Here is an 18,727-nt window from a genome sequence, read left to right as displayed (position 1 = left end):
GGGTCTGAAAGCTGGGGGTAATGCTTTTAACCCTCCTCACCACCACCCCAACCCCCATCCCTCCATCTTTCTTACTCTCTATTGTTCTGCATTTTGACGACTGTAACCACAACAGATGAGCCGCTGGTGGGGCTGGCAAGAGCCAAAGAGTTCCGCTCGCCGACACAATAAACAAACACGCACGCACACACATACACACATGCACATACACATGGGATCTGCTTTTCATTAGACTGAAACCCGCTGATGAGCCACAGCCTGGCCACTCTCTCCCAGTCCATTTAAAAAGGGAAGTTACTTTATTATGAACTCTGAGGGAATGACTTCAAGTGTTTTTGGACACTTTTACGTGTATGTAATGCATGCACATATATTTCAGAACAATAATGTCCATGCTTATACGTTCATGCTCATATGTAGACACAAGTACAACTAGGTGTTTGAGATTAGCACTACTAATCAGCTCCAATTTCCATGTGTCCACTGCTATATTCTGTCCACAGTCCACTTTTTACCTCTGTATAATTATTTATCAGCAACTTATCAAGAAGAAGCTGATCCTTTCTAGGTTATGTTTTCTGCCAGCTCTTGGTGTTGAAGGTGGACAGCGCTCAGTTAAGTGATGAGCTTTCAAAATATCCCCCTAGTAGAAGTTTATCATTTATTTTTTCATCACTTGAGTGGAGGTGCCAGGCTCCCGGTACCTGGCAGGATATAATTTGAGATAGTGTTACATCTAACCCTCCGCTGAACCCGCTGACACATAAATGCAGGCTGCTACTACAGTGTAGCAGTCCAACCTGTCTCTCCCTCAGAGTTAGACAGGAGCTTGATGCAAGTCATGCCGTCATAACTTCCTAATAGGCTTATACAGTATCCAGATAATGTGTAAACATCTATATGGGGTATTATGACCCACACTATGGATATTATTAATGGAAAATAGGAATTATGTGACTCAATTTTTGGTTCTTTATTTTCTAAACAGTTTGAAAACACCAGGTGCCTTTTACATTATGTGATCAGTTCATGATGAATAGGCCAGGAGAAATATTAAAATTTACTTCATTCATGTTTTTTCCTTCTCCCGTTGAGTTTTGATAAATGATCTAATACGCAATAACTGAAGAAAGTGTTTGTCTCAGAGATGTAAAACCTGTGTCCTCTTCCTGTTCTGTGCAGTTGTTATCATTGGGTAGTGTCTATATCTCTCAAGCTTTTTACAGGAAAATCTATTGAATCGTTCAATTAGTCAGTCTGTAGTGTTATTCCTAATGTGGGAAGGACTTTTGATGCATGCTGTGCAAATCTTTTTTGCTGAGTAGATCTTTTTGTTCAGTATTTTATGACTGTCCGCCTTGTTTGTGTGGGCATCTGTTTTACTGACTCCATTACTACTGTAATACATCCTTGTTGCCTTTGCTTTGTGTTGCAATTATAAAGTATAGGCGATTAAAGATATAGCTTTGTACATACAAACACACACCCAGACGCTCCATATGTTCTGCTATCAGGAAGATTAATGTACATTGTCACTAATATAGGATGTTCTTTGTTGAAGTCTGATAGGATTTCTCAGTGTTGTGGTGGGAAGTGGCGTGCTGTCTTGGAATGAGCCTCTGGTTATGTGGTTTCCTCTATAGACTGTTTATAAAACTCCAGTTGTAGCCCTGATACAATGGAGAAAAAGGAGAGGGAGAAAGAACCAGCAATTGCTAATTGCTTCAAACAACATGTAAAATTAAACCATTGTCCTTGGCCTAAGGTCAACGTTTGGAAAGCTAGATGGATTCCACAAGGCTGAGATTGGGCTAATACTAAAGGAATTTTCCTTGAACTCTCTTTGGAAGACACAAACAGTCATGCTAACACTACTCTAAACGTGGAGAAAGATCTCGAGGTCTGCGCCTCAGAATAAGTATCCATTTTTTTATTGTATGCCACAACCACAGGCTAGTATGTTCAGGAAAAACAAACACCCACTTTCAGCTGTCATTTCCTTGAAGAGGGTTGTTAGCTCGAGGGTTGACATGCTAGCTCAACTCTTAACCTGTAGTCAGCTGACCCCTGACTCTCATATTCTTTGCCTGTGCTCCGCCTGCCACCCCTCCACCAATTACCTGACCCCTCTGTCAGAGTCTGTTATTGTTAAAGGTTCTTTTTACCATCTGGGAAGGCTATGCTCTAAACACGAGACTATACCCCTGAACTAACGTCTCAAAATGGGAGATATTTAGTAGGGCTGAGGACTGTATAAGTAGGTTCCTTTGGTTCCTAAGAGAGGTTTTTTCCAAACCGCAGTGAATGGATATCATACAGATGAATTGAAGGGTTCAGGCAGGGTGCCACCACCTTTGGATGCAAGTCAGACAGATCATGACTTCTGAACCAAACCTGTCGATCATCGGAAACCATCTGGGAGAGCGAATATGGAAAAAGCCACAACGGTCTCTATAAAATATGCTAATGATACTTTACACTGGTTGCAAAGGAGACCCCTACTGGTGAGGGTTGGAAGGGCCCTCAACCTCCAGGTAAGAGAGCCCCCTACTCAGTAACCCAAGCCAGGCTGACAGTACCTGTCAATGGCCAGCCCACTCCCTGCTGAGAGGCAGCGCTCCTTGCACCTCCATTGACACTCCCACAACTCCCCCTCCGGCCTCCAGCTCCATTTGTTTGGAGACTTGAATGTTTTGGCGGGCTCCGGGACAGCCGCTTGGGCTCACTCAAGCGTTGGACAGCTCAGCTGGAATGGAGAGGATGGGGCTCGTGGCTGGCCCTGGAAGACCCAGACTGCCGAATCCACTGGCCCGGAAAACAGTTTACCAGATGTTTTGAAGGTGTTAATTATAGCACGTACTGTCAGAGCTGGAGAAACATAGTGACATCTCTTTCACTAGCCCATAAGCAATTAAGCATTTTAAGGTCCTTCTTGGCAACCTTGTCAGTGGTTGGGGGGAGAGGGTGATGTACTCCTAGCACTTTTTCCCCCTTCTGAATCTTTTTCTGGCAGCTTTTCATGCAAGCTAAAATAAAGTAGTGAATAGCAACACACAGTAGCTACAGTCATGTATCTTGCACTTGTAATTTAGAAGTAAAAGCTCACTTATTTGCATATATCTATATGCACCAGCAAATATATTCAAGTTTCATAGAAGAGTTCCAGTCACGCTAGAAGTATGATGAAAAAATCCTTGTTCATTATTATTCATGTTTTTTACTTTCTCTACATTTCAATATAGCATCATTCCTAAATACTACGCAACCCACCATAGGATGATCATCATGCAGATGGTGGGCTCTGTGTATTGCTTCAGCCACTCTGATGTAGACAGTCAGCTGGAAGACCTGAAGCATCTCTGTCTCCATAGAGGCTTGATCTCACCAGAGTTTCTCAGGGAGAAACCTGTCATCGATCCGTCACTCGGTCCAACTTCCAGCCTGACATCATCGCAGTATGAGCTGCCATCATCTCATGTGGCCAGTAAAAGAGCTAGCGTGAAGAAAGACATCCAGCACTTCAACATCATATATATTTCATCAGCTCAGAAAGAGTGGAAGGTGGTCTGCATTTGATCCACTTTTACCCCAGCCCTTAGAAAGAAGTAAGAAGCTGCAGTAGTTTTGCACATTGTTATAGATAAACAGATACTAAATTTTTTTTCTCTCTCAAGCTTTCGCTCTCATTTTGTCTGGTTTGAGCTGTGTTTTGTCTGTTTCTGCTTCTGCGCGTAATTTGAAAAACAAACAGCTTGGATGGAGCTTCATGAATAAAGGATAGGCTGTGTTTTTCCTCACCGCCTTCTGGTACAGGTGGGCTGCTCTGGGGGGAACGAGGAGCCTGTCAAGCCCACCTCCAGCGTCAATCACCGCACAACGAAATAAAGAAAAACGATGAGAAACTGACTGGCAGTCGCTCTGCTAGAGGTGTTTCGTGGTAAAGCTCTTCGTTCCTTCTCACTCCTCTCAGCCTGGGTGAGCCGACTGGGAGGCTGCACGAAAAAGGGAGAGCATGACGGCAGGGGCCGGGAGAGGAAGAAGAAGAGGAGGAAGAGGAGCCGGAGCGAGTTCTTCGGCCTTTAATCCGCCTCAGTGCCACCACCTCTTCCAGCGAATCTCGTGCCTGGCAGATGCCTCTCGGCTCCTCCGCTGCCAGCCCCTGACAGGTGACAAAATCAAAAAAGGTCACGTCACTTTGAACTGGCAACGTTTGTTGCCCCGCTGATTTCCCCTGTGCTGCTGTGGCTCTGAGCCGCTCACAGGTGAGGGTTTGAAGCAAGGCGGGAACTGACTTTGGCAGCTCCCCACACTTCATCGCTGTGAACTTTTGTACCCGCTATTTCGCTAACGACGAGGCGGCTCGGCGCGTTTTTGTCACAGCCACTGCTGCTGTTGTCGAGGCAGCCGTGTCTCTCGCTGGTGGGGTTTTTGTTTACAGAACACTGTGTGTGTATGTGTGTGTTTTTTTAGGGGTATCCTGTGGGTCTAGGCTGCTGCAGATTAGAGTAGAGAGTAAGTCGTGGGACTGATAGATACGCCGATGCTTCTGGCTTTTGGGAGCGCATGACCCTGGCACATTCCCAAACTGGAGCATCAAACCCGGCAGCATTCTCAGCAATCTGTGTGCCCTGTATAGCTCAGCTCCGAAGAGACATAGTGGTGGTGTCTGCACTGTACAAAAGCACAAAATGTCACTGCGTTCGACCCCCTCATATTTAGCTCATTTTCAACAAATTACAGTTTCCAAAAGGTTTGGATTGGTATAGAAACAGTAAATCAAATAAAACTAAAGCAGTAACTGCAATAGCAGGTACTTTTCCGCTAAGTTGACAGATAAGTGCATGTACTTCTCTTGATGCCCCTCTTTTGCTAGTAGCTCTACTCTTTGACTCCAGCCTCTGCAGGGGTCAGCCCACAGTCAGCCAAAGCTGGCACAGACACAAGCCCTCCCTCTGACCAGCAGTGCTCTGACAGCCTGTGAAGAGGCTGTTTGGGCTGGAGGTGCTCCGGCGAGAGCCCTTATCAGCCTTCCAGGCCTGGGCTCTCCCGGGCCCCCTCGTCCACATGCGGCATACAAAGCAGGGCCAGGCCCCGAGCAGCTGGAGACGCTAGAGATGTCTCCCATTTCAAAGAGGAGCAAGACGAGGGAAGGGATGGAGGGGGCAAAAAAAGAAAAAAAATGAAAGTACATATCTTCATGTCGGATGGGTTGTCTGGCTTGGCCGTCTATTCCCAGCGCACCTGTCACGGCGAAGGTTAGAATTAAAAGCACAGATAGCGCGGTTCTTCCTTTACTGATAGCAGAGGGGAGAAAAAGTGCATTAACTCGCCAGGATGGATGTCACAGAGCTGGGCTGGAGATGGTGCCAATGCTAGCTGAAAGGCCAAAGGACGCCTTCCCCCCTCACGTTCTCCTCAGGCTCCGGTCTGTCAGTGAAAGAAACACTCTGACCGATTCCTGACCTGCACTTGCCAATATCTGAATTCTGCCCAAAAGATATTTTTTTCTTTTTCTCTCAAAAATGTTCTTTCTGTCCTCGGTTGATTCCTTAACGCTCTATATGTGAATCTTGATTGAATCTGTCTTCCTCCCGCAATGCTGAACACTAGCCTTTGATTAACCCTGCCATTGAAACTGTATTACTCTGCTGGTAGATTGGCACACCAATACCACAAAACATCATCATCAGTTCACTCGCAGCAATCCCTGCAACTGTCCTGAACCCTCCTTTTGTTTCCGCCGCTAGCAGCATTTACATAAGAGGCTTATGGCAGCCATACACTCTGCCTTTTAAACAAGACAAAGGAACAAAAGCTATTGTTTGCCTAAGTAACAGTTTTTTGGATGTCACAGAAAACTTATTTATGGGTTGTGGAGAGCCAAAACATCATCAAAAAGGAGACAGAACGCACCCCCTGATAGCTTTTGGGGTTTTTTTAGACACAGGAATTGCCTTATGTAAATAGCGTGCACATGACCTTGAAGCTTTTGATGTGTGATTGACAAGAGGAGCCACAAGAGGAGAAATAACGATCTATGCGTGTTCCCTCCTCCGGCAACGAAAACAGACATGTGATATGGACTCCTTTCGGGCTCCCAGGGGCCGCGCAAGCTTGATGGAGTGTTTTCAATTGACCGAGATAAACTCTTTATATGTCTGCCAACACATTGTCTGACTTTTGTGGCTGCACCTCAGTATTGGCTCCTTCAGCTTGGTAAATGAGACGATGAGATGTGAATAATTAATGCGCCCAAATTACAGACACAGACAATGAGTGATTTCTTTCTGTTTTTGTGACAATGATTTATGGCTGTGACAGTATTTTAGAATAAAAGAGCACTTCTTTCAGTGACCTTGCAGTGCGTCATGTCGTAGGCTTTTTCACTGTAACACATACATTACATCACACTTTAAAAGATGTTTATTAGACTGGATTTTATTGTGATTAAATGCACAAATGGGTGGAGGTACTGATGCTGTGGATGTCTCAGTCCAGGAAGTTGTTATCAAATGTTTTTTTTCCCTGGGGACTGGAAGTCATTTATGCTTGTTCAACGTTTTGCCTCCTTGTTGTGCTTAAGAAATTATAATAGTCTTTTACCAAACATGCATAAATATCCCTAAAAACATGGATAAGTCCAAAGATTTAACTGCATGCCACATTCATCTTTGGCAGAAATTTTTAGATGTATGTAGGTTAATACCTACAATAAAGTACTTTACTTGGAGAACTATATAAAATGACCCAAATGAGAGAACTGATACCAAACTAGGACCCAAGCAGAAAATTATTACTACACTGAGTTCAGGAAATAGCTAAACATAGTTCCACATTAGTAGGAGAGAGAGAGTGAGTGAGAGAGAGAAAAAGAGAGCGAGACACTCTGGTCTGAACACTGGAGAACTATGTTGTGTGGATGATTTCTTACACAAATAACAAAACCTACAAACATCATTTTAAGTTTTTAGTTGTTGGTAGAATAAAGAAGAACAAAGACTAAAAAGAAGTTGCTTCAAGCAGTGAAACAAGCAAATAAACCAAAGGAGTAGTCATGACAATGTGGCTATGATTGGGCAGCCTGCTTATTAACATACACAAATCCAAACAATCTCCATTTAAAAGGTTGTGTAGCCGCGTAGTCTGTGAGTTTCAGACTTGATTAATTTCTTTCTGCAGGCCCCCTATTGGCCATTCCACTGGAAATGGACTCAGATATTTTTAATTAATATATTCACATAATGTATTTTCCCAGTAACTCTGTTATCAGATTATCTAGGACACTGTTGGCTCTGTATGTGTGAAATGTTCTGTCTGTTGAGCTGCTAGCGAGCAGTGTTGAGATCCCCTGCTGTGACAACACTGCTCCACTAAGATGGCTGTGCTGAGAAAACACCAGACAGCAAAACTACAGATTCCTTTATTAAAAAATCACATACACGTGCCACAATTTAAAAACATGCCATTGTTTTTTTTTTAAAATGCATTTCCATCTGTTTGCATTTCCATTATTCCATCAAATATATTGCATCAACATTATTGAAGATAAAATGCAAAACCTGAAGGGGCTCTAAACAAGTGAAAATTGTATTTTATGACTACTGTGAAAAGGGGTTAATGCCACAAAAGATGACATTAACAACAGCAAATTTCATGGATGTGTTTTTGATTGCCCACCACATGTTTAGCACTTGGGCAAACATATTGACACACGCTGCACAGGATGTGGCAACCCAGAACAAATACATCCGCGACCCAGAACAAATACATCTGCGACCCAAATTAGGTCACAACCCTTAGCTTAAGAAACGCTGATTTAAAGTATTTTACAAAGCTCTGAAACATCTGTTACAGTTAATTGAAATGACAAAAGCATCTTTCAGTGGCATCTGGATGTAACTGCTCAGCTGACACTTAGATTAACCAAATAGCTGAGCACATAACATTTATGAATAAAACATTTTCAAGACTATTCAAGCCTAGTCACTTACAAAGGATTACACAGAGAGGGATGAGCTTTTGTACACTACTATCTTCTAAATGTTTAGCATCTGCAGTGCTAAGAGCCCAACAATTACCTCCATAACTAACTTTTGTTCACCATGAGCAGTTTTACATTAAAACCAAACACAACAACACTTCGGTAGGCATTCTTTTCAAGCAGTGATGCTGGGTTTTTGCTGTCTGTCTCCAGCTCCCTCTATTCAACCAAGCTATCCCTGTCTTCATGTGTTTTGTGTCCTTTAAAGAGAAATGTGAGGCCATAAATTTGGTTTGGGTCATGGACACATAATAAGGAAATCATAAGAGGGTTGGAGGACTCCATTGTTGTCTTGACTTGGTTTTGAACCATGTAGTTAGCGTTCAGTGTCCAAGCTCCCTTTGATTGGTTGCACAAAGGTTTTAACCTTATAGACGATTATGAACCTTATAAGGTGATGCAATTGACAAATTTAGAAGTTGGGGTCGATAGCGTATTTTGCACAAAATAATTCTAACCAGTTGGGTTTTTTTGTACAAATTTGGAAATGTTACTCATTGTTCACATGAAATTTATTCTCAATTGTTTCTTTATCCCATACTTCTTTCTTTTGTTCTCTTTTACGCTCATCAGCAAGCAGTGGAGGACTTGCTGGAGGACGAGGATGAAGACTATGACAGGGATGACAAGGTAATTATCACCGATGCTTGAAGACTTATAGTTTAGAGTCTGAAACAGCTTCACAGTTAGATGAATACAATTCTTTGACTTGCCTTGGTAAACAAAACATTACTGAATGGCCCTTTGGGTCAGCTGGCCCTCATAATGTCTTTGACTGTGATTCATTTTCAAATGTTTTCGTTTCAAGTGATTCCTGAAAAAGATACTTTAACTTTGCTTTCATTTTTAAGTACAAGTTTCTCTCAAATCTCCTTAGGAGGTTAACATTCAGTTCATGAAAGCTCTCCCTCGCTCAGCTTTGACATTTTGAGTACGTCACGTATAGCTGAGGTCCACAGCTGTGGTCTTCGGCTCAAAGTAAAAGCCGCAGTCTGCCAGAGCTAGCCTCAAAAGCCCAGCCTCTGGTCCACAGAGCCATTCTGATGTTTTTTCTTCAAGCCCAGAATAAAGGTGAATGGCGCACACATAAATAAACTTGGCTTGAGGGCCCCAGTGTTGAGCTTCTGATATTTCTCAGGGCCTTTGAAGTGCAATTAATAGCATTCAAATGTCTGCAGGCCAAATGCATGGGCAGACGGAGCTGATGCTTATGACTGAGAATTTAAATGGGAGACCAAGAGCAAACTACATTATTCTTCTCCAAAATACCAGTATTGTTGGGTCCTTTGTCTGTAAATGGGTCAACATAACTGGCGGTCGGACTATGGAAGGGTGATGAAATGAGGACATGGCTGGGTTGATCTGCAAAGCGTGCTTTTTCTTTTTAAATTGTGAGTTGTTGTGAAACAAACTATGGAAATGTAATTACACATTGAAATGTATTTTAATGGTCATGGAAACAATATCATGGTTAATCTGTTTCAGTTTCAATCATATATTTGACTAGTAGAGAGGCACCAGAATGCAGTGTTGATGCTCTGATTATCTCTTAGCCCCAGTTCTTCACATCATATGAATCTATGCAGGAAATCAGTTGTGAATGGTGGTCAGGTCTGGGTTTTTTGCACTGTGACAGAGTCACAAGTATGCAAAGTGGGTGAAAAGCCATTTAGGCCTGATGTTACAATTATGAAATTTATTTAGATTTTTTTTAAATTTTATTTTATAAAGCAGTTACCTGTACTTGTTACACTGGTCAAAATAAAAAGTTTAACTGTCACTTTATCTTTCATATTTTACAGTGGTGCAGCAGTAGTAAAGTGACATTTCCTCATTTAAAGACTAAGGAAACTGCTTTCTGATGATGTGTCTTGAAGGTAGAAGCAAATTTTGAAAGACTACAAGTGTTTTAGGGTAAATAAATGGGTGAGGCTGGGAGGGGGCAGGGTGTTTTTTATTTTCCACTACCTTAATAGGTCAGTGGCTACCAGGCAGAAATTGTTGCACTACAAAATACTACATTGCACAACAAATAACACACTATTTTCAGGCCACAAAAGACAAGGTGCATACATGTATTAATACATGTATTAATTTCATAAAACTATACTGAAATCAAATTTTTATTAACATAACAATTGAAAAATGACAGTGTATGGTTTGTGTGCAAACAGGCTTTCCCAGTTTCAGAACACTCATTTCTTTTAAAATGTTAAAATTAAAAAAAAATTGGTTTAGTCCATGTATGTAGATAAATAGACACAGTTCTGATTATTAGCTGAAGAGTTATACTGTGTATTATTGGGTGAACCTAGTGTGGAGTCCAAGTAAATTAGTCCTAAACTCAGGCCAGTACACGGTGATTGTTCCCACGTTTTCATGTGTTTTATCTGGACGGCTCATATCATGTTTTCTTTACAATTACAATTACCCTAATACGGTGTCCTGGTCAGTGTTCATTTGCTTTGGCAAGTCCATAGAAAAAACATACATTAGTCATGGGACGCTACATCAAAAAGGCTATTTTACCCTAAACCCTTCGTCTCCTCAGTATATCCTTAGCTTTCATTTTCAGCTAGTTGTACCTGAACTTGTTCTATTTTGTCCTTCAGCCCAGAAACTTTGATTAAGATTATTAGCAACATTATGCTAAACACCCTCCACATCACACAGTACTACAGCATATTGACCCTCACTCTGTACACATTTGATCTAATGTTGGCCTTCTTGACTGCCAGCGTTTTATTTCAGCTGCAGAGTAGTTGAAAAAGGATATTTTTCTTCTTTTTTCTTTTTCAGTTTTTCTTTTCCTCTTCCTCTCTCTTGTCTTATGTGCCCCTGCTTATAACTCTTCTGACATTGTCTTTTACTTCAAACCTGGATAGGTTCACTGTAAATGAAGTAAGTGAACAAAATATAGGTGGCGTTTCACATCTCCCTCTCTCTTTCTTTTTCTCTAGCTCTCTTTCTCTTTCTCTTTCCCTTAGAGTCAGCGACCCCACACTCTCATTACTTCTTCTGTTTGCTCAAATAGTAAAATATTAAGGTCAGGTCAGGGGAGGCCTTTTTTTTTACTGGATGAAGGTTTCGAAGTTAAAAAAAAGGACGAATAAATGTGCCAAGGCCTCATTTTAATTGAACCTGAAGCATATGTTGCAAGTATGTGCAATATGTCCCAGATGTTTTAGTCTGGCCTAGCGCTTGGCTCTTCCTCGCTCTGCACCGGGCAGCTATTAGCTGGATAACCTTTGGCCCTGGGGCTAAATGGGGTATTACATGGCAAAAAAGTGGAGCACCTGCTTCCCATTGGATGCGGGCCCCCTCACGGGCCGGGCCTGTGCCTCTGACACGTGTTTTCACTTAGCAGATTGTTGGGCGATCGTGAAAAAGTGTCTTTCTTCCGAGTTGGCGTAGATATTAGTCACCTACTCTCAATGAAAGTCCAAAGTCAAGGCTAATTGATGGGGACGGCTCAGTTGTTAAACTGGTGCAGGCACCTGGAGAAGAAGTGGAAAAGTTTAACAGAGCTTATTGCCGTCCTCTTAGGTCAGTAGAAGAATCAGCAGGTTTATCAGATATATAGTTTGTACTAAACACCTCTCCAGGTGAAATGAAGGCTGTATATTAAACACACAGAATTATATTACATACAGATGCATGATACTGGAATAGCTTTTCTTTATTCACCAGTGAGCAGATGGAATATTGAACTGCTTATGTTGTCTATATATGGTTAAACTCATTTTGCACAGGCAGAGTGAATGTGCTGTTTGATGTTCTATGCAGTGCTCTATGCAATATGCTCTTATGTTAAACAACTAGACTTTTACACCAGCCATGTGTGTCACTTGGCTTTATGTCTGTTTTTGACTTGCCATGTGAGGTTTCTAGCTAGAAATGATACAAAATTCAGCAGTCTGTCCTTATTATGCAGTCAGGGTCCAGAATGTAAACATCAGACAGCTATGTTTTAAGCCTCGCAGTTGAACAAATTTTGAGGAAGTTGTAGAATCTGTTATACTGATGAGGGAAATCAGCCTCTAAACCTTTTTCAAACAATCAGTAGCTAATAGCTATGCTCAAATGTTGTCTACATAAAGTTTATTTAATTTGTAAATAAATTAAAGACATCTGCAGGTTATATTAACGTATCCATTATTGGAATAAACAAATGTTCTAGTGACATGCGAGTCACATCTAGTATGAAATAGCAAGCACCATGGAGCAGTTTTGGCTTGTCACACGTCATGTCACTTAAATCGACAAAAAGAGGACGTGTAAATTCGTAAAGGCCAGCCAAATATGAGGCCTCATTAAGAGCAGTCACTGGTAACTGAACTGTTTTTAATTCAGTGTAATTACATTCAAATGTATTTATTTGTATTTTTACAACTGCCATTATCACCTTTTTTTATTTTATGAAAGTCAACGACAATTTCAAACAGAATACAAGAGCTGTTGCTCTATATATTTAAAATAAAATCTGCACTCAGATTTTCCAAAAAGGGAAAAAAACAGGTTACTGCTTTCCTCTTTCGGTATGCAATGAATAAACATGTTTTATTTTAAATAGTTTAGATGAAGAACATGCAAAAAGATGCAAGTCAGAATGCAGAGTTGAACCTGGCTTACTAATATTATTTATTGGTATCCTTTATGTATAGTGAATGTAAAATTAACTACAGATGAATTACAGTTGGTCTTAATTGTCTCCCCCAGGTTTTGTCTGTTCCTGGACTCAGACTCAGCTCCTATGGCCTCTGTTCGTCCACGCTTTGGTCTTTATTTGATCTCACCTCTGTTGATCTCAACTATAACACTACCTACATCATATACTACTTTATGAAGCAGATAACTCAACAGGCCCTTGTGTTTTTTCCCATCTACCTAGGCACCCTAAAAAGTTCACTCCCTTAGCCTCCTCGTAATGGACATAAAAGTAAAACTGAAGTCGTCTCTTCCTGCCAAAGGGCCGTGCTCTGTGCTCCTACATCAAACAAGTGAGCCATGAGTTTACTGAACACTCCTCCTCCCCGCTGTTTGCCAGGCTCGTGCCAGTGTGTGTGTGCACATACTGTGTTGAAGAGCCTGTCTCCAGAGATCTCATTGTCTCCACCAAAGACATCATCACCCGGTACAATAACAGCCGAAACATCTTAACACCTGCTCCGCCAAACTAAAGTAAACACACAGACAGAATGGCAGGTAATTACCTAGGTGATAATGAGCTTGCCATGTACTGCAGTATTATTGTTAAACCTTGCTAAATACATTTGTGTGGATTTAAAGAGGAGTAATGGGGCTCCACAGTAAGAGACTATGGCTAATAGCCAATATACAACCACAGCTGGTTTGCAGTTGTGTGCATCTACAAAGGTCAGTGGATCATATTTACCATGCTTCTCATAATAACACTGCTGATCCTGTCAAGACTTTAATTTTTTTATATGAAATTAATCATATGGATAAACAGAGCTTTATATTTTCCTTTAGCATCAGAACATGAATTCTACAACTTCTACAATTAGTTTTTTTGGTTTTATGCATAATATCACTTGAAGGTGCATACATTGGTGTCGGAGCTCAGCAACTTCCATCGCTGTTCAATTTCTCTAAGCACCACTGTGTGCCACTCAGTATTTTGCTGTTACTGCATTGAATTAAACTCTGAACGAGACCACAAAAATTCATAGCAGATGACGTGGCTTGAAAATTTACATCAAGAAAGACAGCAAATCTAAAGTTTTTAACATTAAGCAAATGCTAGGCCTGTGTTACCTCAGGTAACGTCACCAGCCTGGTCTTGTTGTAGCTTATTTCACCTCATAGGTTTTAGCTCAAAAATAGTGAGTTTGTAAAGAGTTAGTTAACTGACACTAAGCAAGAACAATTTACTAAAACGTTGAAAGTTTTATTACAAAAACTCTGTAAGAGTATGGTGTAAAATGGGGTTCAGAATTATCGCCGCTCTCAGTGCTACATGAGATACACAAAGCAAATGCTAGGCCTGTGTTACCTCAGGTAACGTCACCAGCCTGGTCTTGTTGTAGCTTATTTCACCTCATAGGTTTTAGCTCAAAAATAGTGAGTTTGTAAAGAGTTAGTTAACTGACACTAAGCAAGAACAATTTACTAAAACGTTGAAAGTTTTATTACAAAAACTCTGTAAAATGGGGTTCAGAATTATTGCCGCTCTCAGTGCTACATGATGCTATGCTACACTCTATGGTGTGGTGTGTCGCAGCGCGACTGGTGTGTGGTAGCCTACACAGTACTTACAGTTGTATTAAAAATAGGATATGTTTTGAACGGTATGTACACTGAAATACACTACATGGGGTGTATATTCATTGTATTTAGTCCTTTTTGTCCTATTCTATGACAGCCTAATTCTTCACACTTTTAGTAGTACTTTTTTAGCAATAGTACGATTAAGAGGAAAATGTGATCACTGCCCCGATTCTGATAATGGACAATGTGGGCCTGGGCGTTATCTAAGTATAATTTGCTTGAGAATAATAATTTCTTGTTAAAACATCAGGGTTATTGATAATATTGCAACTCTACTATTAAATATTCTTTTTTCATAATTACTCATTCAAACCATCGGAACACTTCAGCTATTTGGAAAATGCTGAGAATTTTCCTCAGAGGCTGTGTCGCACTCCTGTGGAAAACCTGCAGCAGAGACAGTGGGGAATGTACTCTAGCGTATTAATGCCATTTAATAAACTATTAATTTAACAGTAAAAGGGATAATACATGTGTACATATTATTTCATATTATTTAGCAGACTGTTTAGAATTAAATTAGTCCTCCATATTTCTTAGTTCTCTTTTCCAACTTGATGTTTAGTGCCTTTGAAGCATCATCATTGGTGATATCCATTTACATCGCCCTGGCACAGTGCTTTGTTGTGTGATTTTTGCCATTGCTGATAAATTTGTGAAAGCTTAATATTGGCTGATATATTGGTCAGGCCCTAGTACTAAACTTTCCCGTGGTCAGCTCCTTATGACATTCCTATATATCCTGGTTAAGATTTGAAAGTGCTTGCTGTTTGATGGCATAGGGCTGGGTATGAGTTAACACCTGGCCTGGTGTTGTGTGGATTTGTGTCCAGAGAGTAGGGCAAAGGGGCTAATCAGCTCTGGGGGGCTGCAAGTGTTTGTGTGTGTGTGTGTGTGTGTGTGAACGCTGGCCTGGATGATAGTCTCCGTGTCCCAGGGGAGAGATCGGAGAGCCCGTGGAAGAGTGCTGAGATTAGGCCTGCACGCATGACTGGGCACTGGAGCAATTCTCCTCCACACACACAGATACATACTCACAGACACACACACACACAGCCTCGGGAGGAGTCGCCCCAGATAAGATACACACAGCAATCATGTTGAGCTCACAGGCTTACCACAGCTTGCACACGCCTCCTTACATGTCCAACAGCTGTTCGCAAGTGTGTATGTGTGTGTGTGTGTGTGCTCTTTTTGTTGAATGCAGCACTGATAGCTACAACTGTGTGCCACTTGTTCTGTAGGTGAAATAAGCAAAGCAACAACATAGCACATTGAAAAAAGTTAGTGAGTGTAATGATTTTGAATGTAGTGTTAGAAACACTGTAGCAAAGTTTAAAACTGTAAGACCTAACATTGTGTCAAAATTTTGGCCACCAAAATGTTTCTGCCAAAAATAGTTGAAAACATTTTCACTGAAAAATAATAACAATTAACTATTCCTACAAGGAAGTGTAAAACAAGTACTTTTAATGTTATTGAACACAGAATTTAGTGATAAAAAATGCTGCACAGTGAAAACGTTGGCTGCGTGGAATTATTTAATTTTTTCTATGCAGGACATTAAATAATTTGTAGTCTCTGTTCATGCTGAGTATCAACACCCAAAAATGTCTCTACCACAGATTTGATTGCACTTGAAAACACAACACCTTGCTTGATACACAGAATAAAGCAAAACAATGCCTGCAGAAAGGAATGTCCCAACTAGCACACCAATAAGGCTAGAGAGTATGTAGGATTGTTGTCGAGTATGTGGGATTTTTTGGCACATACTGTGGCTTACATAATGTAAATTTAGTAAATTTTTGATTTTACTTATTGTCAGCTTTTTCACTTGTGTTTTTTGCCCAAATGTATCACAAGCATTGTTTTTTAATTTTTTTCCCTTTTGTCACAAGTGCAACCCTTCTTTCCAAAAAAGTTGGGACACTGTGCAAAATGTAAATAAAAACAGAATGCAATAATGTATAAATCATTTAGACTCTATATTTAATTGAAAATAGTACAAAAACTGCATATCAAATGTTGAAACTGAGAAAATTTTTTTGTTTCTTGAAAAATATGTGTCCATTTTGAATTTGATGCCAGCAACACATTTCGAAAAAGCAGGGACAGGGGCATGTTTACCACTGTGTTTTATCACCTCTTCTTTCAACAAAACTGTAAGCATTTGGGAACTGAGGAGAGCAATTGTTTTCCCATTTTTGTTCGATATAGGATTTCAGCTGCTCAACAGTTCAGGATCTACTGTGTTGAATTTTTGTTTCATAATGCAATGACAGGTCTGGACTGCAGGCAGGCCAATTTAGCACCTGGACTCTTTTCCTATGGAGCCATGCTGTTATAATACATGCAGAATGTGGTTTGGCATGGTCCTGCTGAAATAAGCAAGGCCTTTCCTTAAAAAGACATCATGGATGGCAGCATATGTTGCTCCAAAACGTGTGTATATTGCTCAGCATTAATGATGCCTTCACAGATGTGCAAGTCACCCATGCCATTTGCACTAATGCACCCTCATACCATCACAGATGCTGGCTCTTGAATTGTGCACTGATAACAAGCTGGATGGTCCCTCTCCTCTTCAGCTTGGAGGACACAGCTTCCTTGATTTCTAAGAAGAGTTTCAAATTTAGATTTTTCAAACGCACAGGACACTTTTCCACTTCGTCTCAATCCATCTTAAATGAGTTCAGGCCCAGAGAAGGCGGCAGCGTTTCTGGATGCTGTTTGTATTCGGTTTCTTCTTTGCATGAGTTTTAACTTGCATTTGTGGATGCAGCAACAAACTGTGTTTGCACACACTGGCTTTCAGAAGTGTTTCTGAACCCATGCAGTGATTGAAAAACACCAGTCTTTTGTTGCCCTGTCCCAGCCTTTTTGAAAAATGTTTCTGTCATCAAAGTTAAAATAGGCATATATTAAAAATCAGTACAATTTCAGTTTCAACATTTTATTTGTTAGTATTTTGTTACTATTTATTTATTACTATTTTCAATTAAATATAGGATTAAAATGTTTTGCACATCATTTCATATTGGTTTTTATGTACATTTTGCATCAACAGTCTCTTCTGAGTGTCACTCATTGCTGTCTTTTGTGAAAACACTGTCAATGATCAAAACTGGGTATCTGTGTGCATGCTATCTATTTCTGTATTGTTAATTTGTATTTTTTACATTGTGTCACTATTAAGAGGTGACACTGATCTGATACCAGGTATCCATACTGGGCTGATATCAGCAGTGAAATCTGGATTAGATATCAAATTGAACAAAAAATGAACTGGATCTAGTCCTGTAGCAAATCTATTCTGAAATATCACACATTCACACTGTATGATGTGTTGTTAGCTGTGTATTTCTTCTTGTGGGGTAGTAGAGTGTTTGAGCACGAGTGAAGTGCTTCAATAAAAAAAACTCATTTTCAAAACTTAGGGGTGGACAATATAATGATATTTTATCATTATTGTGATCATTTTTGTTATTGTGATAAATGATATGGACTTCTGAGCACATTGTGGATTTTGTCAGCACTTAAAGAATTCTGACCAACTGCATGTTTCATTACGAAGAGAGCATAATTAGTCCAATTTAGTGCAGCAAAATCTAAGAAATATTGGATAATAATCATTGTATTCATGGTTTTTGAAAGCAGTTTTTAATGGAACACTACTGGCATATTTTATCTGCCAAAATATCATGATACGTATCATGTATCACAAAATACTTTTTTTCCATATCGTCCACCCCCCGATAGGTAACAGCCGATACTCAAGATTTCAAAATCTGTATCAGCATCAGAAAAGAAAAAGTAGTATCAGGCTGTCTCTAATTACTGTAAGGACATGCTTGCAGTCGTTTGGTTGAAATATAGTTTGTATTTCTCTGAGCCAAATTGTGTAGTATATATGATATGTAATTAGATTTTCATGACATTTTTGGTACAAAATATCAGAATTGAATCTTGTATCATACCTGAAAATACATGTACCATTACAGCCCTTTTAGTGAGAAGAGTAAGCAAGAGTGTGTTTTTGTTTTTGTGCGCTTCTTAATCATTTTTCTTGTAAGTAAAATAAGCAAACGTAGCACTACCTATCTAGTGAGGGGGAGATGAGTGTGAGAGAGACACTGGCAAAAAGAAAGAAAGAGAGAGGACAATATTCTTTAGTTTCAGTACAATATGGCACAAAAAGCAGACACTGACACTTTGTTTGCTGTGCAAATCTTGTTTATTTTTTATTATCTGCTCTTGTTGTTAAAGTATATGTATCTTTCATCACTGCTCTTTCATTCAGTGAAAGAAGATGAGATGCTATCAGCAAAAAAAAAAGAAAAAAGTAGGGAAAGGGAAGGATTATTTGCAGTCTGGCTTGCATTGGCATTTACA

The 18,727-nt window shown here is 40.2% G+C and overlaps 1 protein-coding gene across 1 annotated transcript in view; it reads left to right on the top strand.

The window, feature by feature from the left end:
- mctp1a (multiple C2 domains, transmembrane 1a) overlaps positions 1 to 18,727 on the top strand; it is a 201,687-nt gene that overhangs the window by 161,616 nt on the left and 21,344 nt on the right. Inside the window, exon 17 of the mRNA XM_036599193.1 lies at positions 8,615 to 8,671. Within this exon, the coding sequence (XP_036455086.1) occupies positions 8,615 to 8,671 (57 nt within the window). The remainder of the gene's footprint in view (positions 1 to 8,614; positions 8,672 to 18,727) is intronic.

Source organism: Colossoma macropomum, unplaced genomic scaffold (genome assembly GCF_904425465.1).
Source record: "Colossoma macropomum unplaced genomic scaffold, Colossoma_macropomum, whole genome shotgun sequence".
Lineage (NCBI taxonomy): Eukaryota > Metazoa > Chordata > Actinopteri > Characiformes > Serrasalmidae > Colossoma > Colossoma macropomum.
This window is presented reverse-complemented; position numbering and strand designations above follow the sequence as displayed.